General features: G+C 37.3%; 1 protein-coding gene across 3 annotated transcripts in view; it reads right to left on the bottom strand.

The window, feature by feature from the left end:
- Window positions 1-27,769, bottom strand: part of CDH12 (cadherin 12) — a 510,555-nt gene that overhangs the window by 16,329 nt on the left and 466,457 nt on the right. For all 3 annotated transcript variants that reach the window (XM_015854453.3, XM_085537824.1, XM_085537823.1), the window contains 2 exons: window positions 26,737-26,924; window positions 18,169-18,422 (listed from right to left, as the gene is read on the bottom strand). In XM_015854453.3, coding sequence (XP_015709939.2) covers window positions 18,169-18,422; window positions 26,737-26,924 — 442 coding nt within the window. The remainder of the gene's footprint in view (window positions 1-18,168; window positions 18,423-26,736; window positions 26,925-27,769) is intronic.

Genomic DNA, 27,769 nt, shown 5'->3' with positions numbered 1-27,769 from the left:
CATAACAGAATAATTCTTCTGATGCAGTGCCGCCAGCAACTAATTTCCTTTTCATTGCTGCTCTCTTCATACCTAGATTGTGTTTCTCAAAAAACAGGCAGGATGAAAATGAGAAACACATTTGTGAGCAGAAGGAAATAAGAAAGAGTGGCACTTGGCAACAGTTAAGTTTAGAAGTTCAGAAAGACCAGAGGAATGTACCTATGACACCTCACTGAGACTAAAATCAGAAGATAGTAGTTCCTCTTCTGATTAGTATAGTTTGTGGAAAGAATGTATTTGTAATGCAGTGTTAAGCATCAAGCTTATATCTACAGAAGGAAGCAGTGTTACAAAAACTTAAATTGCACACTGCCTTAGAATGGGACTCATGAATGTTAATAACAAAATGATTAATAAATATTGGCTCCAATTATTAAATATATTTAATTTTTTTTTTAAAAAAAATCACAATAGAGCATACCATTTCATTTAATCAAAATTATTAGAAAACCCTGCCTGTAGATGAAATAGTTTACTTCAACTGATAGTCATCAGGATCAGTTCACTGCTTTATTTGTGGAGCCTCACCTATGATTTGCTAAAATCCTACTGTATCCTTTTACACAGCTGAGCAGGTGCATTTTCTATACACATATGGAATTTCAATCTCATTCAAAATTTAGTTGACATAAAAAATATGAAAAATGTATACACCATTTCTTAGAAACACTGGTTGCTCTCTCAAAAACAGTGAAATTAATTGTTCATACTTTTCATTTTTAATAGATTATATTACATACTCAGCCACACACAAATAAGTTCTGTCAAAGCATGAGAAAGTAACTTATCTTCAGCCTGTGGAAAATCAGCTCCATCTAAGTATCCTACACACCAACAGTATGAGTCAAAGAAAATACAGGATCAAGTTCAAAGTGTAGTGTAAGTGATTAAGATCCTTCACTGTGAGACTTTAAAACTACCAAAATCATACTCAGTTTGAACACTGCTGTTTCCAAAGTTGAATTTAATAACACATACTTGTAAGATCAGAATCTAATAATCTATCTGCATGCATTCACACAGGTGCTTAACTTCATGGATAAACTCATTATGCTTACTCCAAAATGCAGCAGGGTCAAAGTCCCAGATAGGCACTGCAAGACTGGCACTACTCCTCATGAAACTAATGCCAGAATTCCTCTGGCTGCAGAGGAAGCTAGATCAGTGGGAATAGAACAGTGTAATAAAAATAGATTTTATGCTTGTAATAGTTCTTCCAAAATTCATTGTCTTCATTTACATCCAAACTGTGGATATTATTGTGCCATAATTGTTGGTGTTTTTTATGAGTTTATTTATTTATTACTTTGGTATTATGTTTGAAGACACGCTTTCTTCTTTTTGTATATGGTAAAGAAGGCACATATGGTACAAATAGGGATGGAACAGTTATTTCAGACCCTAAATTAGACAAGATAGCAAAGAGAAACAAAAGTACTGGAGATGTATTGTGTAAAATATATATTCTCTAAGAAAAAAAGGCAAATAGCCTTTCTCTTTCCTTTCACAGTCTGTCTATGGGCAGTACCCATGGGAAAAAAAATAAAAAAAAAAAAAAAAAAAATTTAAAAATTCTATTAGAAGATCCTCTCACAGACAGCACTTCTGGACACAGAATTGCTTCCTCTCACTCCAGTAAATTTGTAATGCTTAGCAAAATAGTGAATGGAACTCTGGCTACTTTTAAAATGGGAATTGTTGAAAAATTTCAAAGGTCTAATTTGGGGAAGACCCTAAAAGAAGGGAAATTTCCTTTATGGCCCAAAAGTATTTTTTTCATACAGTCTGGCATTCAGTGTGAGATTTTCTGTAAGGAGCACTGCAAAACTTTGTCTTTTCTTAAGACATGAATTCTATCTTTTCCTTTGGGGGAAGAAAAAAAAAACAAAAAAAAACAAAAACAAAAAACAAAAAACAAACACACAAGCAAACAGAAAAATAACTTTCAAGAAAAGAAGAACTGAGAAAAGAGTTGCCAATCTGAAAAACTCAGTAATTTACCAGAGACAGACCCAGGTATCCGGAACACAAAGCCTGACATTTCTTGTTAGACTGACACGGAGAGGACTGCTGTTGAAATGCTGTTATTAGGACAGCTGTCTAGATCTTCTAGTCATGCTCTAGCAGTTTGAAACAACTGAGCTTGGTTTGTTTAACTGCCAAGACTTCCTGTGAAACAGGCCAGAGTCAGTGCACTAATTTCAAGAGGCAGCTCTCTCCTGGAAAAGTTAGGGTGCACTGGCACAGCCTCACTTTTTGACTGTGGACACAGCAGCAGTATATTATTTTAGAAGCACCTGAACTGGCCTCCTAGGAGATCTCAGTATCTGGATGTTGATACATAGCTCATAGTCATTGTCAAAGAAGACACTTCGTATAACATAACTCCCTGCATATACTGCTCAGCAGAGGACTGTGTTGGATGTTATATTATTGAGTAGGAATGAGTGTGGAAGGATGTATCTTTACTAACATTGTTTCAGTCTTCCTAACAATAGCTGCATTTGTACATCAAGTAGGATAGAAGAGAGAGAGTTGAAATATTTGATTTCTAAAATAATTGGAGACAAACCTGGAGGACTCTCACTGACGGTGTTCACAAAACACACTGCCCTCTTAAGGAGCTAACATAATAATCTGCATTGATCCTGGCTAAATGGTGAATGGGCTGTGGCTCACAGGTGGGCTTTGAGGAAGACTATGTCTACACAAGGTGCAGCATAGAAGATAGAAGAGTACTTGTGGGAGGGGTGTTGAATTCATAAGCAAAACCAGATCATCCTTGTGAGGATAGCGTGAACTCTGAGCCATCAAGCAGACAACTTCAGTTGCTTCAGACTGTTATGCTGTGAATAAAAGATCCAGACAGCTGTCCTGCTGCTGCTATGGAGATGTGTGATGACAGGTCACGCTAAGGAGCAGTTGGAGGTGGCAGTATGCACAGAAGGCCATGGAACCCAGGACTTGAGCAGGGTTCTTTGGTCATCAAAATATAGAAGAGACTTCCTCTGCCCAGAAGAAATAGCCTCGAGAACTGTGGAGTCCATCCTCGACAGAATGGTGAGCATGAGAATTCTTACTAAGCCAAGTTGCTAAAAGAAAAGTGAAGAAAAAGTGTTGCCTACAAACACTGTCACTGTTTGCATAGTAAAAAGGGAAGGGAAGCTTGGACCATACACCTAGAGATGGTATTATGCTAAAGGCACTAGGTCCAAACTTGCTCCTGCTTTACTAGCATACAAATCATTTGAAAGCATATTCAACTGAAATTGGCAAGAAGAAAATGAATTAACCAATTCAGTGAACAATAACACATTTAACATTTAAATACTCTTTTTCTCTTTTATTTTACGTTCAACAAACAAGGAAGAGTAATTAAAATTAGTCTTCTAAAAGAAGAAAGGAAAAATGAAAGAGGGACATTACATTGCTTTCTATATTTGTCTTTAGGTTGTTCCACATCATTCATGCCATTCAACAGTGTAAATTGTCTTGTCTGTATTCCCATTTCTACTATAAAACTGTAGCTAAAGCAGACCTACATGGTGACTCTAAGAAAGCCCAAATCACAATTTTTCTGTCCATATACTGAATGATTTGCAATATGATGAGCTAAGGAAAACTAGCAATTAGGTATTTGAAGATTAATAGATTGAGGATGCTGTAGCTTTTTTTCAGAATGAATATTTCCTGAAAAATTCCTGACAGTTTGTTTATTACAAGAGGAGCAAATAACCTAAATGATAGAGATGGTGTTTTATACAAATATCTTAACTTGAAACTGTTCATCTCAAACTTTGCTGAAATAAAGCAAATTCATTATTCTGGAAATTAATGATTTAGAACACTGATTTTTGGGAGAGTTATGCTACCAAAAAAAAAAAAAAAAAAAAAAAAATGGTGAAAGATGATTATTTTTTCTATTATTGTAGATCTCTATTTGTGTATGTGACCTTAGATTGTTTAATTAGAGTTCATTTTAATTTTTATTAAAATATTGAAATGCTGGTAAATGAAATGCAGAACTTATGCTAACTTGGGACAATTAAATACCACTTATCATATAAAAAAATATGTAGATTATAGAAAACAAACATATAAACATAAACAAAAGATACAAAGATTCAGTTGGAAATTACAAGCAGTTGGGATTTTTTGTAGTTCCAACACATTCATAATTAAATAGATGAAAGAAAAATGTAAAGCAGGACTGGCAAAAGGGTTGAGGGACTAGAAGAATGCAAATGAGACTTGATATGTGATTTGACTACTTGAAAGTCCAAAGGAATTTTCTTCTGTACCACATTCATGCACTGCAGCTAAGAATTAATAGATCTCTACATATAACTACCTGTCAAGAAAATGGCACCTCTACAACAGCTTTTGGCCATCACATCATCAGACAGATATCAGAGAGAATTGATAGAAGCCCAAGAAAAACTGTCGTAGGTGTAGGCAGGATGCATTTTTTAGGAAAGATTAAAAGAGCTAAAATATGTTTAGCTTGGATAAGAGATGAGAAAAGGAAGAAATGATAATTGTCTACAGATAGCTGAAGGGCTTAAACACCATGAAAAGGAAGATATTATTTTGTAAGCACAGAGGAGTGGAAGGATGAAATTAAGAAAGGAAAAAAATTTGTTATGCAGCAAAATCTTTCTGGCAGTGATGTATATTACACTGCACAAAAAATAAATGATACCAGTTCTGTTACTTGGCACAGCAAAGCCAAGCTTGGTAAAGTACGGTCAGGGAAATTTCTAGAAAGAGTGACTGAGTAATCCCATTAGTAATACTGATGTATATGACACATACCAGGGCATATTATCTTCATGTGAAACATACTGTTGCAAATCTGCTCTGTGATTCAGTTTGAAATATTTAAATTATAAACACATTTTTTTAAGACTGCTGTTACTTTTTAGTAACCGCAGTTACTATACACTAAAAGTATAGAAACAGCAAATTGCTTCTAAAATGAGAAACACGACATCCCTAGCTCAAGTCAAGCCTGAAAGAAATTAAAATATCAGAGAAGTTTAAGCAAGCAAACAAGTTTGTATAATTCAAACTCCTATCCTGACAATGAAACTTTCTTGCTGTAGTTCCTGTAATTATACATTCAGTGAGTTATCGTTGTGCAAGTATCAAAAAAACATCACACGTACATACATGTGGACTTGAAACATCAGTTCTTTATTGCGCCGCTGACTTCTGCTCTTCTCAAATGTAAATGCTAAACTCTTTAGCTCCTGATCTCTGATCACTGGAAGTACCTGCACCTCCAGTCAAGACTGAGGATGCTTGTCATAATTTTACTAAAGATGCAATATGTGTTTTTAATACAAGTTCTCTATACATTATGCATGCTTAGAGAAGCCATACAGTTAAAAATAAAAATAACTTTAAAAAACAAAACAAAACAAAAACAAAAAAAACCAAAAAAAAACCAAACAAACATGAAGATTTTCCTGATCTAAATGATAATAACCTCAGTTATCTGTTTATAGGGCTGAACAGAATAGATTATTAAATTATTCTTTAGGACAGCAGCACTGAATCAATATTAAATAACTTTAGACCCTTTCTCATACTCTCATTTGATTTAAAGATTACCCTTGATTCTGAGTCTTATGATTTGCTATTAACTTATAAATGCTGCCTTGAAAATTTTTATGAATGCAGCAATAGTAAATATCCTTTTTTCTTTTCTCTGCAACATGAAAATATAAAATAAGGTATAATACACAACTCGCCAAACACTAGCAAACAAAAGTATTTGCATATTACTCATGTTGTCCTATGTAAATACAACCATAATGTTTTTTCTCATATGTTTTCAGGTCCCTTTCCAAGGTACAAGCCAGTAATTGTGGTGCTTTGTCCATACAAAGTTCTATATACATAGAAGTTTAAATATATTTAATAAAATAAATTACTTTTTTTATCAACCTCTGTTCTGTTAATATCAACAAATATCTGTTAATATCAACATTAAATATTAAATTGCTCAGTATTGTGAAAAGAAATTGGACCTCTGGTATAAGAAATTATATTCTTAGTAGTCTGGTTTTAATTATGTGCTCTTTTACTTAGAGGAAGCAAATCTAGAGAAATATATTTACCATGGCATACAAATTTAATTTATATTCATGTATGAATTATATATATTCATAGTTACTAAGTGTTACCAGAAAAGTCTAAAGTTAGTAACAGCAAAATAACATCTGATGTCTTGCTGTAAAATTTTCCTATTGTTAACCAAAAGTTTTAAAGGATGTAATAATGCTCCAAAGTGTCAGGTGCTTTTCTGCAAGGTTGCTTTTTCTTGTTTATTTGTTTAAATAATTTACTAAGCTATCTCTGTTAATGGAAGCAGAAGCTTTCCGTACCTTTGCTGAACACTGCTTCAGGCATTAGCATTCCTGAGAATGCTTCTAAGTCATTAGTGGTCACTCCAAAGGAAGTTTCTTCTCATATCCAACACTTTGAGTAATCCTCCAGATACCTTCCAGATCCCAGACAAACCACAGCTACACAAACACTTTACATCAGACCCTGATGCTATAGAGAAGGGTAGAAGGAATTTGCGCAAACTGGAAGAAGGAGCAAACCCTTCTTGTTAGATTGACTCATGCTCATCATCCTCATGTCTTCCAGACAACAGGACATTTTCCATTTGAAAAAAACAATATAGTTTGATTCTCCTGCATACAGCATGGTTGGGTTCACACTCCTTCATATGTTGGTGCATATTTATGCATTTTAAAATGAAGATTTGTGATTTTAGCAGTCAGGAGTTTACCTGATATGTAACGATTAGTAGCAGTGCAAACAAATTATACTTAGCTCCTTTGGACAAAATGGAATAATTTGCAGAATTGACTGAGAAGCAGTGGCTGCAGACACCCAGGCTCTAACAATAGGTCAGAATCTGTCCAGAAGCTCTTAAACATTTCATAAGCCTTATAAATCTTACATAAGGATATTCGTAAAACATGCTAGACAATATGGGAAATAAAACATGCTGCAGCTGAGTTATCAGCCCTTCCAAACTGCCAGTTCTGCCTGTCAACAACTTCCACTGCTTCCTCCCCACTCTCCATCTAAAGATTTTGTTCATTTGTTTATCAACCCTTGCAGTCAGCTCCATTTTCTGCTTTTGCATTTCTCATTACAGGCTGAGTAACTTATCAAAAGACATTGCCACATCAGAAAATGCAGTGTTTTTATCAAGCTTTAACATCATTTACACTGCCTCATTGAGCAAGCAGAATCACAGAACAGCATGGTGGAAGGCAGCTCTGTCCTGCAGTTTAATCAGGCTTCAGTAATTTGGAGGAGGAAGAACATGGTAGGAATGTGAAGCAGCAGAAGTTACATTCGGTTTAACGCTTTCCATCTCTTTAACCTGAATTTTGTATACTGCAGTGGTAGGCAAACACGAGAGCACTTACTCTACCAGAACCACAAATTGTAGGCTCTGAGCACCGTTTCACTCTGAATTTGTGAAGTGCAGGTTTGTCCCCCATGGTGCTCCCCATGTTGTGCTTTGCAGCTCTACCACCTGGTGGCTGGAGGGGCTGCTCCAACTTAGTGAAGGGCTTTTTCTGCTGCTTTTTGGTGTGGAAAAGGTCTGCCATGCTGTGTATCTAGATGCACTTCAGTACTGCTGTCAGTGGATAGAGGGAGTATAGAAAGCTAGAGACCAAAGGAAGTTAAGTGCCTCTAGCCTTGAAACCCTAGGAAAACTGAGAAAGGGCAAAGGGATGTGGGTTGCTCTATAAGATGTTTAGCCTCTTCAGAAGCTAAAACTTCACTTTGCACTAGCTGCACCAGGGAATAGAACAGAGAAATGAAGCTGTGTTATGCTGCCTGGGACCTTCACTCTGGCTGAACAGTTTTACTGTACAATAAAGTACTAAGACAAGACACCTCAAGGCATAAATTTAGCAGGAACAATCTTTGATGACTTTCCTTTTGCATCACATAAATATTAGCTTTGCTCTATACATTTGGATACTAAAATCTGAACAAATCTTTCCTTTTTTTTTTTTTTTTTTTTTTTTTTCCCCAAGGCTGAAGTAAAGTGTTGAGACAATCAGAGAAAAATCACAGAACAGAAGTCATGCTGGCTCCAGAGAAAACTGTGGCTCAGAGGAGGATTTATTTCTAGCTTGGTTATTCACCAAGGACTGACCTGGGCCACCAGCAGATGCAAACAAGGCAGTCAGGAAGTGGAGGCTGTATTGTTGCTTCAAACCCAGTTTGGTGAAATGCTTATAAAGTAAAGGATTATTCAAGATAGTTCTGCCACTATGAGATCAGCCAAGTTTTCTTCTATCAGTTCTCCTGTTCAGTCCTCTGCTTATGTAATGAAACCCAGAATCCATGGAGAAAAATGACATTATGGAGTCACCTTTATAAAGATTTCTTCCTGAGAGTCCCAGGTAGAAAGTGTTTGGTGATCACATCCTTGATTCCCTGTGGCCTGATGGCCTGATACAAGCCACATCAGGTCCAGTCATTTGTCTCTTAAATTGGTTCTGCTCTCCTCCTATGTGAGCTGGAATTTCTGTGTCATATTTCTTCCACAGAGTATATTTTTGTTTCTTACTGCCTCCACAGCATTCCTTTTCTATTTGGCCATACTGAACTTCAGCACTGTATTCTGATAAGCTTTGCTCCTCTCACATCCAGAGCCACCTGGCGTGATTCTGTGCTATTATCCCAGCTGGAAAGGAGAATGGCATTTTGGCTGGGAGATGGAAGCTCATGAGATCCATCTGCAGATCCACAGTCAAGACGAGACTGAAATTTCAGCACATGTAGATCCCAAAATATGTCTTTGAAAAAAAAAACTGTTTAAATGACATTAATAAGCCTGCAAGCAAATGACCAAATATATTAGGAACTCTTGCTTAAACACAATAATTTCTTAATCACAGCCATAAACTCAATCATTTTAGGACAGAAAAGTAAAATAGGTTTACAAACAACTAAAGGAGAAATTGAGACTGATAGGACTCGAAATCTGTTCATATCACAATGGTTAAAATTGACATGCTTATGGAAAAGGCCAGAAGATCTATAATTAAAAATGCTGGGAATCTTAAATTTAAAACAGAAATAATATTTCAAACTAGACTCTGTGTATGACTGTGCAGAATAACCAACTAACAATGTTACATGAAGCAGATAAGCTTTGCTTAGATGTTGGTTTAAGACCTGACCCCTCATAATTCTCTTAGTGTCAAGCCATGAGAGGTTCACAGCTTGAGGTGACATGGTTGCAACCATTAAACCTCTGCTTTAATCTCACAATTGTGTTTTAGAAAGTTTGAAAAATCCATTGCTGGAGAAATTTGGAGTAAGAGCTCTTGATCAAAACCTAGAAAGACTATTATTTGAGCTGAAATAAAATGACAGTGTGTGCCTGTGGGATGTGAACCGGCTTTGTAAGATCACATCACCAGGTGGTACAAGTGCTGTGAAGTAAACCAGAGCTATTACAGTCATATTGCTTCCTTCCTCTCTCTCTGACTTCTTAGGTATTCTCAGTTAATTTAAAAGCTTTCCCTGCCAAGTCTTTTTTTTTTTTTTTTTTTTTTTTTTTTCCCCTGCCTTTGAGCTGAATGTACTCTTGATTTTCAGAATCCATTTTCTCCACAAACAGGTCAATCACTGAAAGCAGTAGTGCCTAAACTTCTCACATACTTTGTCTATGTATACTTTTAGTTCCAAATTCCTGACTTTCAAAAGCTTAATATGATTGTATATGCCAACAGGAGACCACTTGCTATTCTTCACAGGTATCAGTACATTTAGAATTTCCTAACTATAAATAAAGGTTATTGGCCTTTCGCAGTTTTAAGCCTTATTTTAATTTGCTTTTGCCTTGCTGGATTGGAGAAATAAAATTTCCAGCAATACTGCTTCCAGAAGTAGATCTAGGGAAAAAAAGAAAAGAAAAAAGAAAAAAAAAAAAAAAAAAAAAAAAAGAAAGTAATTGTATGTCAAAAGAATCCTAGCAAACAGTTACTTGGAAAGGTACAACTTTCCTCTAAGCACACATTTGATGACTTGAGCCAGAAAATATTCACCTTTACTCCATGTTCCTGCTAGGATTATGAAAACCCATACAGGCTGAAAAATACGTTTGCATTTGCTCCAAAATGTGAATGAGTGTTCTCCAACTCAAGTCTCTGGCTGTTCACAGTGAACATGCTGCAACGTCACACAAGGTCAATGAATGGCAGCATGTTTACCATCCCCTGCAAGGAGCGGCATGTGTTCCCTTCAGCCTTACGGCAAAATATTTCAAATTAAGGTTAAAACAAAACTGTGTTTTTCTCATTGTGGCTAAGAGCAGCTCCAGCTGATCTCAGGGACAGAGGCACCACAGTTCTTCAATTGATACATCTGTGTCACTTGTCAATGAGCCATGTAACTGAATACTCGTGGGTACATACTCCACTGCAAATGTGAAATAAAGCATATTAATGTAAACTATTAGGGAATGAATTAATATTACACTCATCTTGCTTCACAGTAAAGGTAAAGCAGATACTTCCAATTTCTGTGACTCTGCTGAAGAGCGGGAATTAATTAAGCTGAAACAAAATGATTGCTTTCAAAAGACAGTTTATAATCAGAAGATGGAGATTTTTCTGGCTTGTGTTGAAGAACAATCACTTTTCTCCCAGTCTCCTAAAAGCAGACAGATGCTGAGGAGGAAGCCACCTCACTGAGCAGAGGAATGTATGGGAGAAGGAAGGTGGAAGGGAGGATGTTATTGTCTCACGTCAAGAAGACAAACTGTAAGAGCTAGAGAATAGAACAGAATTCAGGAAGGTGGGAGAAATAGAGGAGTAAGTAAGAGTTATTTGACCAGCTTTGCTGGTAGGTAGGTTGATGGAAATGTGTATATATGGTACTTGAATGATCACTGAGGCAAATGAGACTTCAAATTAAGAATGTCAGTGGGCAAAGAGCAAATATGTCAGACAAATATCTCCCTTAGGATACAGGGAAAATTCTGGGATATAAACCCTTTGTTTTCTAGGAATGTAGAAACAATATTGAAGTATCAGGAACAAAGAGGAAAAAAAAATAAATAAAAAAGAATGATCCTCTGAAATAATAAAAAAATAGGTGTCTGTCATTAGCAAAAGGGAAAAAGGCAGAAAAGCAGGACTCTAAGCTAATGAGATGTAGTTCAGGAGGAAAAAGTCAGAAACCAGGTGTGGGAGAGAGAAAGATTTACCTTTAAATAGGAGACTGGTATTAAATAGACAGATCATGTAAGATAGAAGAAAACAGTAAGAGGACTGGAAATGATAGCAATCTGGAGCAGGAGCAGGATACTGGTGCAGGAATCATAATTGGTTGGACTGGATAAATTAAAACTTCGAGCAGAGCTCAGAAAAGTAGTTGGGGAGAATGGGACTTCAATAAAGGCTATGGATAGAGTAGAGCTCGAGTGGTGACAGACAGGACAACAGAACAATGTGCAGAACTCACTAGAGACAGTAAAAATCAAACCAAATTCCTAAGCTCTGCCATCATTTATCTATGCAAAAACAACTGGCAGTGTCTCCCTCGAGCACAACACCATACAGAGAAAAATAGCTGTTGCTTAATCTGCTATTAAATGTATGAGGTGCTGGAAATAAATCTCCCAATTTTTCCATGTATATATGTAACTATGAGAAACATTTTGATGTCATAGAATAAGATTGACTGCTTTGAAGAAAAAGCACATTTAAAAAGTGCATTGTAAGAGGCCATGCTTTTTACATTACTGTCTCAAAGTTTGCTGAAATGGACAAGTTCAGGCAAGTCCTGGCCAAGGTTCCAGGACTCCCTTTGTCTGAGACACACAGGAACCAAGATTCGAGAAATCCCTTTGTTCAAGAGATGGACAAGTCTGGGAGCTAGGAAAGAAAGATAAGATGCTGATTAATGGCCCTTAAGTGGTCTTTTTGTGTGGGCTTATCTCAAGGAAGATGGACATCTCCAAGGAATTCACATGACTCTGACCCGAGCCTTCCAGAAATGTCACGAAGGCTGGGAAGAAGTAGGATCTAATTCTTGCTCTTTTTATTCTTTTTATTTGAAAAAGCACTGCACTGCGAAAACAGACCCTCCACATAACTATTTCTGAACCAGAGTGAACTTGTTCTGAAAATAAATAAGGCTTTTCCTATGGAAGCTCATGCTGGGAAAATGGTCCTGATCCTGAGATACTAAGAGAAGGATTGACCTGTGGCTAGTACATGGTTTATTTATCTTCTAATATCATGGTTCCATGATTCTAGACTTGGGAGAATAATTCACAGTCCCTACAGCTTTCTTGCTTTGAGTGGTTCTCCTGGTTCATAAGACAAAGCTCCTGAGTCAAGCAGAGATCTGAAGGGCAGTACTATGGCTTAGAATGTTAGACTCATTGTAATTGGAGTCATATCTGGCATTCACACTAGGAACAAAAATCCTTTCATGTCTTATGCCAGAAGATCAACCCCTAGGAAATCTGAAAGCTTCAAAGGCATTGGTGTAAAGTTGCTAAACTTCACATACAATGTTAGATAAAGCTCCCTATTCTAGGTAGCTCTGCAAGTAACAGTTTTGCCATCCATTTTACTTTGTTGTTGTTTAGATACCTGTCTCTAGCACCTACAAAGTGTGTGTGCATGTAGAAGTGAATTTTTAAAGTTCTAGCATCCCTTGCACCAGAAGTAATGAATTTTAAAACATTTGCATACTCATAAATAACATACATTATCATGAGCTTTATGACACTGGTGCTTTTTTCCCCTCCTATATAATTTACAGCCATTGTAAACAAGAGGAGTCTGAGAAGAACATGAGATCACTGTTCTTTTCAGACGGGTTTTGGAATTTTTAACGTCCACAAAGTACTTAAGACTTAATCTTAGCATTCACGCAGATCATTTCTTGCAGCACTACGGAGAAAATAGAAATTGACAGAATAGCTCTCCTGAGATAAATAAACTCCATATTTAATGCAGTTTGAAAATCAGGTGCAGTGGAATAATGTTCCAAAATAGCTTCAAAGCCAGTCACCCTTGCAGGTGTTGAATACCTGTGGCCCCTTTTCGCCTTCTGCTTAGTTTTCTGCTTTTTACTGTTTGTGTGCTCTGCTCCTTCATTTTATCATCTTTAGCAAATACCATCCTGCAAAACAAACTTATTTAAAATTCCTGTTCTTACAACTTGGTTCCATTTGCAGGAGAAAAGAGAAGAAGTGTACAACCCTGAATGTTTTTAATGGCTTCCAGCAAAATATCTTTCTTTTTCTAAATGGTGAACCTAGCTTCCACTCTTAGCTGTTACCTCCACCTTCCTGATAAGTCTAGATACAGTTTTTGTCTAGCAGCATGGATAACATTGCGCTGCTTCCTTTCATGTGAGCTGCTCCCATCTGCTTTGTTCCCCAGAATTTTGCCTTTTGTTACATAAAGTGCCGATTTGTCTTTTTTCCCTGCCAATTGTTGTTGTAATGGGCATCTTAATGGCCAAACTGCTGTAGGAAAACATTTTAGAGAAATTGAATTAATTGGTAGAGAGACTATACCACCCAGAAAATGGCATGGTCTGTTGCCTCAGAGAACAATACTTGCTTTTCAATGTTTGTTTAGATGGCATATTTACTTGGAACATGTTCAAACTCCTTCTTAAAGCATGAAGAAATTGTTGCATCCATTCTTTACATCTATGACAAAAATTACATTTTAAGCAACTGAAAGTGAGTAATAGCTTAAGGTAAGCTTCAAAATTATAATCACACACAATGATTTGAAACAAATGTATATGTGGGAGCCCAGGAAGGCTGGGAATAATTTAAGGAAGTTATTTTAAAGGTGTGGGATCTGACCATCCCCAAGTCATGGAAGACAAGCTGACAGACAAGGAGGGTGAACTGGCTGAACAAAGACCTTTGGCTGGATCTCAAGAGCAAGAGGAAAGTTTATGGTCTCTGGAAAAGTGGGCAAGCTACTTATGATGATGACAGGTATATAGTGAAGCTGTACAGGGAGAAAATTAGGAAAACCAAAGCCCAGCTAGAACTGAACTTGGCCACTAAGGTAAAAGAAAAAAATAAATATTTTTATAAATATGTCAACAGCAAGAGTAGGGCGAGGGAGGATCTCCATCCCTTGTTGGATGCTGAGGGCAACTTGGTGCCAAGGGATCAGGATAGGCTGAGGTACTTAATGCCTTCTTTGCCTCAGTCTTTAATAGTAAGACTTGTTACTTGTTACACAGCCCCCGGCACTGGCAGATAGGGAGGGGGAACAGAATAAGCCCTGCATGATCCATGATGAGATGGTTTTGGACCTGCTCTGAAAGCTGGATGCCCACAAGTCTGTAGGGCTGGATGGATCGCACCCTAGCATGGTGAGGGAGTTGGCGGATGTGGTTGCCAAGCCACTCTCCATCATTCCTCAGCAGTCCTGGCTAACAGGGGATGTCCCGGTGGACTGAAGACTGGTAAATGTGATGCCCATATTCAAAAACGGCCAGAATTATCCTGGTAGCTACAGGTTATAGAACGGATAATCTTGGGAGCCATCATGGACCAATTAAATGTCCACCAGGGGATCAGGCCCAATCAGCATGGTTTAATGAATGGTAGATAATGTTTGAGAAACCTGATTTCATTCTGTCACAAAGTGGATGAGGGTAGTGGATGAGGTGGATGAGGGTAAGGCTGTCAATGTGGTCTATCTGGACTTCATTAAGACCTTTGACACTGTCCCCCACAACTTCCTCATGGAGAAGCTGGCTGCCCATGGTTTGGATGGAGGTATACTCCACTGGATGAAACACTGCCTGGATGGCCAGGCCCAAAGAGTCATGGTCAGTGGAGTTAAATCCAGTTGGCTGCCGGTCATGAGCTGCGTCCACCAGGGCTTGGTACTGGGGCCACTTCTACATCTTTATTAACAATCTTGATGACAGGATTGAGTGCACCCTCAGTAAGTTTGCAGAGAACACCAAGCTGGGAGGGAGTGTTGATCTGCCTGAGGGGAGAAGGGCACTACCGAGGGACTGGATAGACTGGATTGATGGGCCAAGGTTAACGACATGAGTTTCAATAGGGCCAAGTGTTGGGTCCTGCATTTTGGTCACAGCAAGCCCAGGCAACCCTACAGGATTGGGGAGGAGTGGCTGGAAAGCTGCCTGATGAAAAGTGACATTAGTTTACTGATGAATGCAGTACACACAATGGTCTGCTGAATAAGAGCCAGCAGTGTGTTCAGGTGGCCAAGAAGGCCAATGACATCTGGGCTTGTATCAGGAATGGTGTGGTTAGCAGGACTAGGGAAGTCATCCTGTCCCTGTACTTGGCATTGGTGAGGCCTCACCTCAAATACTGTGTTCAGTTTTGGGCACCTCAATACAGAAAGGACACTGAAGTTCTGGAGCAGGTCCAGAGAAGGGCAATGAGGCTTGTAAAGGGCATGGAAAATCTGCCCTATGAGCAGAGGCTGAGGGAGCTGTGGCTGTTTAGTCTGGGGAAAAGGAGGTTGAGGGGAAACCTTATTGCTTCAGATCTTCCAGTATCTGAAAGGTGCTTACAGTGAAAGCAGGGCAGGTCTCTTCTCACTGGTGACAGGTGACAGAATGAGGGGAAATGGCCTGAAATTGCACCAGATTAAGTTTAGTTTGGATATTAGAAAATGCTTCTTTACAGAGAGGGTTGTTAAGCACTGGAATAGGCTCCCCAGGGATTTGGTTGAGACATCATCCCTGGATGTGTTTAAGAGCCGTTTGGATGTGTTGCTTAGGGACATGATTTAGCGGAGGGTTGATAGTCAGGGTAGCACGGTTAGGTCAAGGTTGGACTTGATGATCTTCAAGGTCTTTTCCAACCTGAGTGATTCTATGATTCTATGATTCTTTCTAACTTATGATCATTGAATTTCTTTATACACATTAAGAATATTAAACTCATGGACTGTTGATCACTAACACATCAATAAAAATAACAGAGTTTCTTTGTTTACTTGGATAAATCATCATTTGGATACAGGTGATTTCTTCCAGGGCATAAAATACAATCAGATCTGTTCTTGGTTAGTACATGGCTTATCACAGACTTCAAACTGCAGAAGATCAAATTCAATACAGAGAATCAAATCTATCCTCAGATAAATGAGAACTAAATAAGATATTTCAGTGAAATTTATAGAAATTAGTAATCTTACAAAGCTGGACCAGGAAAACTGCATTGAGAGTTCTATCTTTGTCTTCCCTGGATGTCACCCAGCTACTGGAACAAATCCCTGCCCTTAGAATGAAGTACCTCCCTCCATAGTCCATTGAATTCAGTGTGTGACTTAATTCTGGGTAGAAGTGGACCCCTCTAAGAAATCTCTAATACTAGATCATAGTTCCTATATATTACACTTGTGAACCATTTGAATTCATTAAGTAATGCTGGGAGTAGTTCTGCAGTCTACAATTGCTCATGGTCAGTAAGTAGAAAAGTTAGGCAGAAATACAAGAGTATTTTGTGATATTCCACATCTTTTAACCATAGATGAGAATTTGGACACCCAAATAATTATTCAGGATTAAAAAAAAAAAAAAAAAAAAAAAATGTCAACTGAGCACCTAAGAATGGCTTAGTATTCAGTATTACTGCACTCTATATATGGAGAAACCACCTTGAAATGGTGATATCTCCTGTGTAGTTGCAAATCAGTGAGTAAAACACTTGAAAACCCTAGCAGGGAGTTGTGTAGAAAACAAACAAACTTTCCATTGTGAAATGATGATTCTGCTGCCATCTGAAGTACTGCTCAACAATATGATTACAGAGATTGCTATTTGGTTGCAAGATACAACATTGTTTTCAATGACACAGAGGGACTATTTTCATAGGCTACCACTGGAGGAAAAGGTTCCTATCATCGTCTTTGTTGTTGAAAGTTTTAATCATTTGTCAGGAAAGCAATGTGCCACAGACCCACAACTAAATACTTTTCTGTACTAGAAAATAATTAAGGATGCATTTTTTAAAAAGGGAAGCAAGCAACATTAGTAGTATTTAATCAATAAGTAATAGTGGGTTGGTGAAACAGGATCTAGACACTTTTGTGTTAATATTTTTGCATAGGAATACAACAGATAATCTAAAATACATTTTGTATTTTAGGAATATCAATGCTGATTTAAAATATATATAGTTAATAAATATGGATTATATTAAATAGTCCAAATTAGATTTGTAATTATTTCATTTTGAATACGTACTTTGAAAGGTTATGTATGCAGTAATGCCTGTCTACTTCATAGCCAAGAGTAACATTTTACTCTTTGATCATAGTTCAGTCTGATAAACAATATTCAGAAGTTGAAGACTTCTATTACATTTGTAATATTGCTTTTTACAGTCTGGAACTAAAAATATTTCCTGAAGTCAAGTCGATCGAGCATAGATTTGTACAACCAGCATAGATTTGTACTGGAATTATGTGTAATGACTTCCTATACTTTACAGTATTTTTGCACAGGAGCGTCTTTGAAGGAAACCAGAGTCATGCACCAGCAAAGTTTCTTATGAGGCTGGAAATATGTAAGCAAAATCCATACATTACATTTGTATTGCAGCTCCTCTCTCTCTCATTTCAGGAAAGCAAGCTATACCAGTAAGTGAGAGGTTTTACTGGCAAGCTGAGGACTGCTGGTCACAGCCCTGTTGGTCAGATATCAAATCCCCACCACCTCAGCCAAGACAGAAGTAGCAATTATTTATTAATTTTTCACTGTTCAGAGCAGCTTTGTGTAAGTTCCTGACATCAGACAAAACGTTTTTACTCCCTTAGTTTCAGGACACAACCTCTGAAGCCATGTCACTGCATGGTAACTTGTATGATCTTGTATGATAAGAAGCTACCCACACTTAATATATTTTTCCAGATAAATCACTTAAACTAGCATTTCCTTTCAGTGTTTTTTTCAGCAGCATTTACCCATCGCAGTGACAGACTTGAAACATTTTCTGCCTTCTTACTAAGCTCTTTGCTACCGAATCCAGTGTCAACAGCAGTTTGGGCTGTCTGAGAGTGACTGAAGGAGGAAAAGCTTTCTTACCTAACCGAACTGCTGCCAGCATCGAGGTCTTGCGCTGTCACTGCACCTATGATTGTTCCCACAGGAGTGTCCTCATACACCTCCATTGTATACAAAGGCTTGCTGAAAACTGGAGGCTCATCCATGTCCAACACATTTATCTTCACAGTGGCAGTGTCTTTGAAAGGACCCACTGAGTGAAATCGATGGTCAAGATGAAGATTGGAAGCCTCTACTTTAAAGGTATACGCCTTTTTTGTTTCAAAGTCTAATGGCTGTGGAAAGAACAGAAGCAAAGTATCAGCCCTGACTAAAAATTAAATGTTGCAAAATCACTTTGCAACATTTACCTGATACAAGATGTCTTCAGTGTAAATTTCAGCTCCTGTACTGGTCATTTAAATTTGTTTTGTCGTCACTGAAGAGAAATGGACAGTACACCTCATTCTAAGGTGGTTTCAGAAATAGACTAGATTGATCATGACTGTTTTCTCACATTAAAAAACAAACAAACAAAAACAGAATGACAGACATGGATGTAAACAGTTACTGTAAAGATCTGAAATTAACACAATGAAGTTCACATTTTGCAAATGGGCTACGTGCATGCTAGTTAGAGATGAACTTTCACAATTCCCATGCACAGGCAGTCAGCCATCCCCAGTTGATCGAGTTCATTAAGAGAAGATCTGAACTTCTTTTAGCAGGAAAAGAGAAACATGACAACAATAGAAATGATTACAAGTTAAAACCCTGGTGGGTCAAACCAACTTCCACGTATGGCTTGTAGTGTGAATTTAAACCTGATGTTTTTCCTGTAAAACAGTTATTTTAACAGTGAACTGCTATTCAAGAGGTATGTCTAAAATGCAGGTTTTAGTCTGCCATAAAATCCAAGGTATAACTGCTAACACATTGAAGGTATCATAGCAGCTTTTGTACCTATGTGAGATATTTTATAGAAATGCCTTCTTCAGACAGGTTGTTTTTATCTGGGTTTGTGTCAATGTACATCAATTTAGTACCTTTGGTTTCAGAAAAGTAATCATCTTGAAACCTTAATGCAGTGATATTTAGTTGAAAAGACAAAAAAAAAAGTAAATAAAAAAAATAAAATAAAAAGCTTTCTTTTCAGTTAAAGGGTTTTGCTGCATTGGCTTTCATGCTGTTTATGATGTTAGTAAGGAAGGGTAACACTGGCACCTAGTGGCTTCTGCCTATAATTGTCGAGGTAGAGATTTTCCAAACATGAAAGGAAAAGAAGGCAGGATCACATGCATACGAGCTTTAACATCTTCTCTCACTCTCTTTTTTTTTTTTTTTTTTTCTTACTAGAGATCATTATCACAGTGTTTCCAGCTATTTATCACAGCTGGGATAGATTTAAATTTAAATTTTCTGTCCTTAACACAACAAGACATAATTGACCAGATGCCTGGTTAGTGTAAATTGAGGCAGCTCCATTAAAATCAGAGGAGTTACTTTGATTTACATTTGCTGCAAAGCAAGCCTAATGCTTTCAAATTCTTATGAAAAACATAATAATTTTAATAGAATGCATGATCAGAGTTGGGGATTTATAATTAGCCATTCTAGAACATATGTCTTAGAAATAATCTAGCTTAAAAGCCAAATGCTGCTGACCAATCCACTAACACATGGAACCATCCTTCTACAGATAAAATTCCCAGTAAAAGCCAGTATGAGTTGCAGCATCATGACTACAAGAAGAAACAAAGTCAAAAAAGATAAACAAAAAAGAAAAACAAAACACTTAAGGTCCTGTTCTCAAGTGAGGTATCCCTTAACTCTTGCCTTTGCTACAAAAGGATATGCTGATTCACGGTCTGAATTGTTGTCATACTCTTTTTTCAGTTTCTGTAGTACTTATGTTTACTGTTGTGCATTACCAAAAAATCCCCCCAGATGAGCAAACAAAACAAATCCTTCTCCGGTTGATTATAATATCTGATAAAAATATTTTAGGAGAAGAAAACCTGGAGTTCACAGAACTAGTGTGGAGAGGAAAATAAGTAATTATGAGGGGTTAAGCTAAAGATTAAAACAGAGTAAATAAGAAATCTAAGCTCCCAGTTAAACAGTAATTCTAACTGATGCCTTGCATGTATTAACCATACTCCCTCAAACTGTACAAAACCAGACTCCTCTTAGCCCAAGTATATTTGAAGACAGGTGTGTTAGTAGCAAGAATCGATTTACATGTGGTCCTTGAAGGCAGAGTTAATGGCAGAAATACATATCCTGGTGCATGGCAATGCCCAGTATACAACTTTCACAATGTAAGGAACAGTCCTTGTTTTGGGGTGGAGGGAAAGAAATAAAAATTCAGGCAGCCCTCGAAATATTTTATGGCACAACTACCTAGAAACCAGATACAACTTCTGCTTTACTTATCTCTCTCAAGTACTATGGGGCGATGCTGTGGTACATTTTTGAAAAGACAGTTTGCCAAAGAAATGTTTTCCCATTGTAATCTCAGAGCAACCAGTTCTCTCCTTCCATCCTTCTATGGACAGATAAATATAGTTGGAGGTTAAATAGTGTTCAAACTGCAGATGGCATTCAAAATAAGAAGATACAGGCTGAAAGAGCTGAGCCATCACTGCAGGAAGAAATCAGTGAGAGACACCCACAAAATAGCAGACTACAGCCTTTTAATATACAGGAGATTGACCTGCAGCTGAAATGCTGATGGAAAAGCGGGAAGACTTCAAAAAGTAAACTCAGGGTTTAATTACAAAGTGAAAAAGATTTTGTGCAACATATGTCATGCAGTAAATGAGTACGGTTTAAGATGATTGTGTTTGTGGGCCATCTACTGATCAGTTCTGTTCCCAGTTTTGCATAGTCGATCCATCCATAGAGATACTGACAGTCTCAAGTTCTGGCATTTGTCTGATATGCTTAGAGACTGCCTTTGAAAACAGAAAAAAATTTGAAAGCCTGCCCAGCAATCAGGAAAACAAAAATGGGTTTTTAGTTTTGAAGATGTTAGAACAGCATTTATTTGTATGTGTTATTTATTAGACATCACTAAGATCTATGAAGGAAATGACTGATTGATTGAAACAAAATTTTAGCAGACAGTACTCAGTTCTGTGTTGTCATGGTTTAATAATAATCATTTACAATCTGGAATGCTGTTAAGGATACAAACCCAGCAGAATGTTTGAGACGATGTTCCAATCTTAAAAAAATGTATCTTGAAGGTTACTGAAACCTCATTCAATCGATCAGATTTGAATGGAGTGACTTAATTGAGTTTAAAAATAAATAAATAAATACAAGAAGGAAAAAAATGTGTTTATCCCGTAAGAGATAATTAGAGAAAAAAGCTATGTTTGATTAAGGCTTTCATTTTAGAAAAATTATATTTTTCCCTACAGTAAACAGCAGTATGGATAAAATTAAGGAAGCTTTTAATGATCTGTTAACTATCCAGCAACTATGGCAGTACTTCCATTTGATATTCTAAGACCCAGAGTCTGAATAGATGTATGTGTTCCTTCTACTCATTCTTGTCTTTTCTGCATCATGGCTTTAAGCTGCTCTATGCAGTTGCATAATAAAATGCTATCAGCATATACAGAGCTGTGTTTGGCAAAGGAATTCCACAAATCCCAAAATTAAATAACACATAAAGACAAATCACATTATCTTCCAGCTCAGGAAGTACCACGAATGAATTTATTTAGTATGATAAGGAAACCACAGAAAAAAAACCTCTAGTTTAAAATAAATTTCTTAAAAAATATTATTGTTTTCTGTACTGTAGATAGAGGTGAAGAAAGGCTGATACATACTTCTCATTTTATTTGTACTTTTAATGAATTTTGCATCTTGTGTCTGTATACATGTAGGTGTAATTAAAGAACTGAAACTGAAAATAAAGGGCCGAAAGGCATAATAAGTTCTGATGAGAAGCACAGCTGTCGCATGGAAAAGACTACTCTTTGAGTTTAGTCTTCACAAAGAGGCAGGGCTGAAAACTCCAGAAATTTCTGATTTTTGCTCAGACCTAAGAAAGACACTGTTTTTTATACAGACATTCATGATCTACAACTACAACAATGGAAAAGCCATATTTGGGAATGAGACTGTAAACCCAAGACCTATGGCTAGTTACATGCAACAGAACTGTTCTGCATTGAGAGGAAGCATGTACTATCTTAGGTTTGTCTTCCCTACTCTGTCTCATGTGTCTGTCAGAAAGCCTGGTAATGCTTTCCACTTGAAAATGGGCTGAGCAGGCTATTAGACCATTCACTGCTGTGCATCAATACTTTTCAACAGTTGTATTTCTGCAGTGGATTTTAAATAGCCTTAGTAAATAGCTGGAGCTGTAGAGTATGTTCGTTAAAGGAAGCTCTGGGTCAAACAGAAACATTCAGCAATTGTAGAGCTGAGAATACATAGTTAAAATAAAATAAAATAAAATAAAATAAAATAAAATAAAATAAAATAAAATAAAATAAAATAAAATAAAATAAAATAAAATAAAATAAAATAAAATAAAATAAAGAGATCTTTATAACAAATCCACAACAAATGCTGCAGATCTGATCAAATCTTAAGTGAGTAATCAAAGATTTGATGGAAAGTGGGCAAAATAAATATGTGCTTTCTAAGCAGAGAAGGGAAGAAGTCAACTAGCATCAGGGAGTCTCCTGTTTGCTTCCTGAGGAGAAACTGAAGTATTATATTTGGAGTACAGCACATAGGCAGGGGAGATGCTTCCAGCTTATGACCATGACCATGTGGCAAATGATTTTTGCAAAAAATGAGAAGGAAAAAGGGGCTGCCTCAAATAAAACTATATAACACTTTTTCTTCGTTATATATTCTTTTATTTGTGATGAATCTCCCAGGTGAGAAGTACATACAGTTTGTCTTGGTCATCTGTAGAACAGACAAAATAGGTGGAAATTAATTACACAATGCTTCAGGATTTTTTGTTTGTTTGTTTTTGTTTTCTTTTCTGGAAATATCTGTATTTTCATACAAGAAAATGCAAAGCCTTGTGCCAACATATTGTGCTCTTTTTTCAAGACAGGGGATAGTTGTTTTTTTAGTCATGAGGTACATATGGAGAGGATCAAGAAGAGGAGGGTAAGGTAAAGCAAGAACATGATTGTTTTGTAGCAAAGCATTAAATATACTGTAAAACTTGTGAATAGGTTTTGGTAGAAAGCAGGGATAGCTTGTATATCACAACAAGCAGAGTATGGATTACTGCATACAGCAGGCTGTGTCGTGTTTGCCCTGCCTTCAGCCTCCATCTAGAAGCTCTGAAGAGAGGGGAGATCTGATTAATCTCTCACTCTAGCTAATCCATCCAACCATGATCAAGAGCTAACTGCTAAGTTAAATATAGTATTTGCAGTGAATAAGTGGATACAAGCATTTGCGCAAAAGCATATATCATATATCACCCTATCTTACCCATGCCCACTTTTCATTGTCCCAGGAAAAAACAAACCCAATTGCTGTACCTGAAGATCTCCCTTCCATACTGTTCTTGTTACTTTTTTTCTGTGGTTACTGTGATCTTTACAATTGCATCTATAATGCCCCATGGCTTTCTGCCTGTACTTTCTCTTCAAAAATGTGAAACCATCCACTGTGCTCCTCACTCACAAGAAGCTGGGATATTGGTTGACAAGCAGACAGAGCCTATGCACACAATTTTAGGGGGTATTTTCTGCTTTTGCAGAATTAAAGGGTGAGTGAGCACAGCAAGCAGCAGTAGCAGTGCTGCTCAGGCTAAGGGACATCATCAACCTGCTCTGTGCTCAGCACTGCACTGTAGGGGTGCAGTCAGACTGTCCTCACATGACATCCCAGCACTACACAAACCTGCTCTCTAATGGGAGAGGCAGCTTACTCAGCAAACACCTGATTGCTTGTTCCAGTTAAAGGTTTGTTGGGAGTCAAAGAGGTCTCTGAGGTTAAGAGGAAGAATAAAGTCCAAATGCCTCCGTGCCACTACTGCATCTGTTCATCATCCTCCCCACTTTCTGTTATTTCCTCATCACTCGAGCACTCTGTGCTGTTATCATGCCCTCCCTGACATGCTGTGATTCAGGGGTACAGCTTTGTCACCTGGCCAGTTAGCCACACACAGCTCCTGGAAATGGGCCTAGAGTTGAGGCTTCTGTGCATTTATCCTTGGTTTAATAAAGCCAGTGCCAACTGTCCAGTGAAGTTTGGATCTTTCTGTTTTCTTTTCTTTTTCCTACTGCATGTGGTCATTAAAGATCACAGTTTAGACAGAATCAGGAGCTTCTCTAGATCTGGCTTTTTCTCCTGTACTTGTGAGCACTGCCCTATGCCCACTACACATTGCTCCAGAGGGATCAGTCCTTCTGGCTCCCTGCTTCTTTCAGATTATGCGCTCAGTCTTTTTTGGAGTAACCAGGTAGGATGACAGATATTAAATAAGCATAAAACCCCAAAACATGGTAGTGGGCAGGGCTGGAAAAGAGAATAGACTAGTCATTCTACCCCTAGTATGTCAGATTCTTGTAGCTTAAAGCCAGAAAATTCCCCCTTCTGTTCAAAATATTATTTATTTATTTATTTGTTTGTTTTGAGAAGGAGAGGAAGCAATTACAGTACTATCCACACAGTGGTGCTAAGTGGCATTTTAATCATTTCTTTAGCAGAAGATCATAAAATGCATTCAAATTTTAAAATATGTAAATAGTGCAAGAGCAGCAGTAATCAAGCTTATATTGGATCACAGCATGCAAATAAATTAGCAACCCAGATGAATGATTTAAGACATGTACCTTGCCCAGCTTTAGCTGGTCATGCCTATTCAGCGTCTGAGACACAGTAAATGGGCTTTTGTCACCACCAATTCACTTAATGTGCTGAAAAGAGCAATTACGCTTCTGCAGTTTTTGTCAGCAAATGTTTCTTCCACCAATATAAACATAGCCTTGGAAGGCTTCTGCTTTCTTGATTCTGATACAGGCTTCATGAGATTTTTTGCATAACAGTGGAATAAAAGAGCATCTATGCAATGGCTGACAGTTTCTGAATGCAAAACAATATTCAGGAGAAATACAAGCAAAATTTATAAATGATAGAGATATACTTGAAAAGGCTCAGTGATGGACTACTGCAGTACATACAATGTTGGAGTATGCTGTGGTACAGAAACAAGTGCTAGTTTGCTTTTAAAACATGTGGTACTTTTTATTAATGGTTTTTACTGAGTATTACTTATAATTCAGTGTTGATCCTATTCATTCACTGACTCTGATTTAAAGAATTACTTAAGTGCGTACCTAATGTAAGTACTTGTGTCATCCCAGAAGGTCAGATCAGTGTTTTGAAGAGACTGTAATGTGAAATTGCTTCTTTGGAGGCAAATAAATATTGCTGCTGCAGGCTTGTACAGTACCAGTAGCATGAGTTTTAGTAGTTACCTACTGAAATGTGAATGTTCAGCACTTCTGAAAATCTGAAAACTGCAACCCAGGAAAACGTGTCTGTATTGCTACAAGTGTAGAAAAGATGAAAAGACATCTGAGTTTAAGAATCTGGACTGTTTTTGTTTAACTCAGGATCCAGCACACAACTTGGATGGATTTGGGGTGATTCCAGAATATCTTAAAAAAAGAGAGAGGAAGAGAGAAGAAGAGTAAGATCTGAGATCTACGTAAAGGCACCCTTTGCGGAAGAATCCACGTTTTAAGTTTATTTTCTTTTTCCATGCTCCTGCATAGAACAAAGGTGGTGTTCCCTGACCTTCACAGCCTGTCACAGTTCCCAGCCTTGTTGTGATGAGGATTAGAAGGGTATTAGGATCATTATTCTTTAATTTTTTCCTCCTGCTTGGTCACAGAGTATACTCTAGCATAGAGTAATACTCTAGCATTTCCATCTGGCAACATCAACCAACTTACTTACTAAGTACAATTAAAAACACACTCTAAAGTTTCAGGTATGCTGTATATTATTACTGGAAAGACTAAACAAATCAGCAAGATACAATGAATAGCATATCTGTATATAGCATTCATTGTGTTATTTATTACTCCCCCTACACCCCTGAAACAGTGAGTGAATTATGTATCATAAAATCCCTATAAAGTGCAATTGGTTAAAACATGATCATCTCTCTTGATGAGTATTTTAATCATCACATTCCAAACAACTTTTATTCTCTCTATCTTTGAAATCAATACATTCAATAATCTTACCTTTTATTTACTTATTTTTTTCTTCAAGTACATTAAAGCATTGTCAACAACTACACTGGGGTTTGCTCCCTTAGATGGACATCTGAAAATTATCCATTTGGGATATGAAAGGGAGAGCGGAATTAAGATCAATAGGTTTGCAACCATGTGGGACTCCCCGAATCCAATTAAGAATTCCCACCACCAAAATAAAAACTGAAATGTATGATCCCAAATGTAAAATGTCACTTCCTCATTTAATGTTCTGAATCACAGCATTCCCCTCACAGTTTTAGAGCAAAAACTTCCATAAAATAAGTATTTCCCAGCTTCTCACTTGAGCCATGGGTACACGCAATCCATCTTTGCCACATACCTTTTTAAGTTTGATGACTCCTTCCTGGGTGTTCTCATCTGTTGTGATGTCAAACAAGTTACCTCCATCTCCTGGAACTATGTTGTACTCAATTTCTGCATTTTTCCCAAAGTCAGGATCCACAGCTCTGATTCTTCCGATAGCAGAACCGACATGAGAGGTCTCGGGCACTTTCAAATGGAAGATACCTGCAAGAAAGTAGTAGAAGTCATTCTCGAGATTCCTTGATAAACAACATAGCAAGCCTGATTAAAAACATGAAGCCTGTACAAAATAAACAGACATGAAAAATCCAATTGAAATGATGAGATCAAAAACTCAAAAATTTAGAAGATACAAAGGATTAGATAGATTGACGTGTTACCCACCAAATATGCTAATTTCCCCTACTTGCTAGATCTGGAACAATGTGAATTCAGGGGTCTTAGCATCTCTCTGTCTTTCTGTCTGTCTCTCTTTCTTTAATTTACACATATGATCGACTCAACTGAACTTAATTCAACTTGCAGATGGCACACATTTAGGATGAGCATTTACTGCCTTCAGTGTTTTTAGCATCTTAATTCTTATTTTATTTGAGAACACATATCTGCATATCAAAGTACTTGAAAGAAAAAATTCATTGGAAAAAAGTGTTTCCACCTATGACCGTAATAATCAGTATTATAATGACTCATACAATTCCTTGTGAGGGGGAAAGGCATAGAAAGCTTTGTTCACCCATTGGCCACCAGAGGGCGCTCTTATAAAAACTACAGGGCGTTCTATTAAATCTCCAGCGCTGCACATTTTTATTTTCTGCTTATTTAACGCAAAGAGTAGAAAAAGGTAAAAAAAAACATTCTGAAAAGCACACACTTTTTTTTTAGGAATCATTAACATTTAAGGACAAAATGCTTTCATTCAGAGAAACAGCAATTTTGCAAAAGTGCTGGTCATAGTGATGAAAATAACAAGAAGAGAAGGCTGCAAGCACTCTGAGCCAATCCTGACTTCAGTTCCATCAGGAGCTGCCCTCGATGTATGACATTAT

The sequence above is a fragment of the Coturnix japonica genome, chromosome 2 (genome assembly GCF_054131305.1).
Source record: "Coturnix japonica strain WE chromosome 2, WE-NBRP24, whole genome shotgun sequence".
NCBI lineage: Eukaryota > Metazoa > Chordata > Aves > Galliformes > Phasianidae > Coturnix > Coturnix japonica.
The sequence above is the reverse complement of the archived record's forward strand: the minus strand, read 5'-3'. Positions and strand labels throughout refer to the sequence as shown.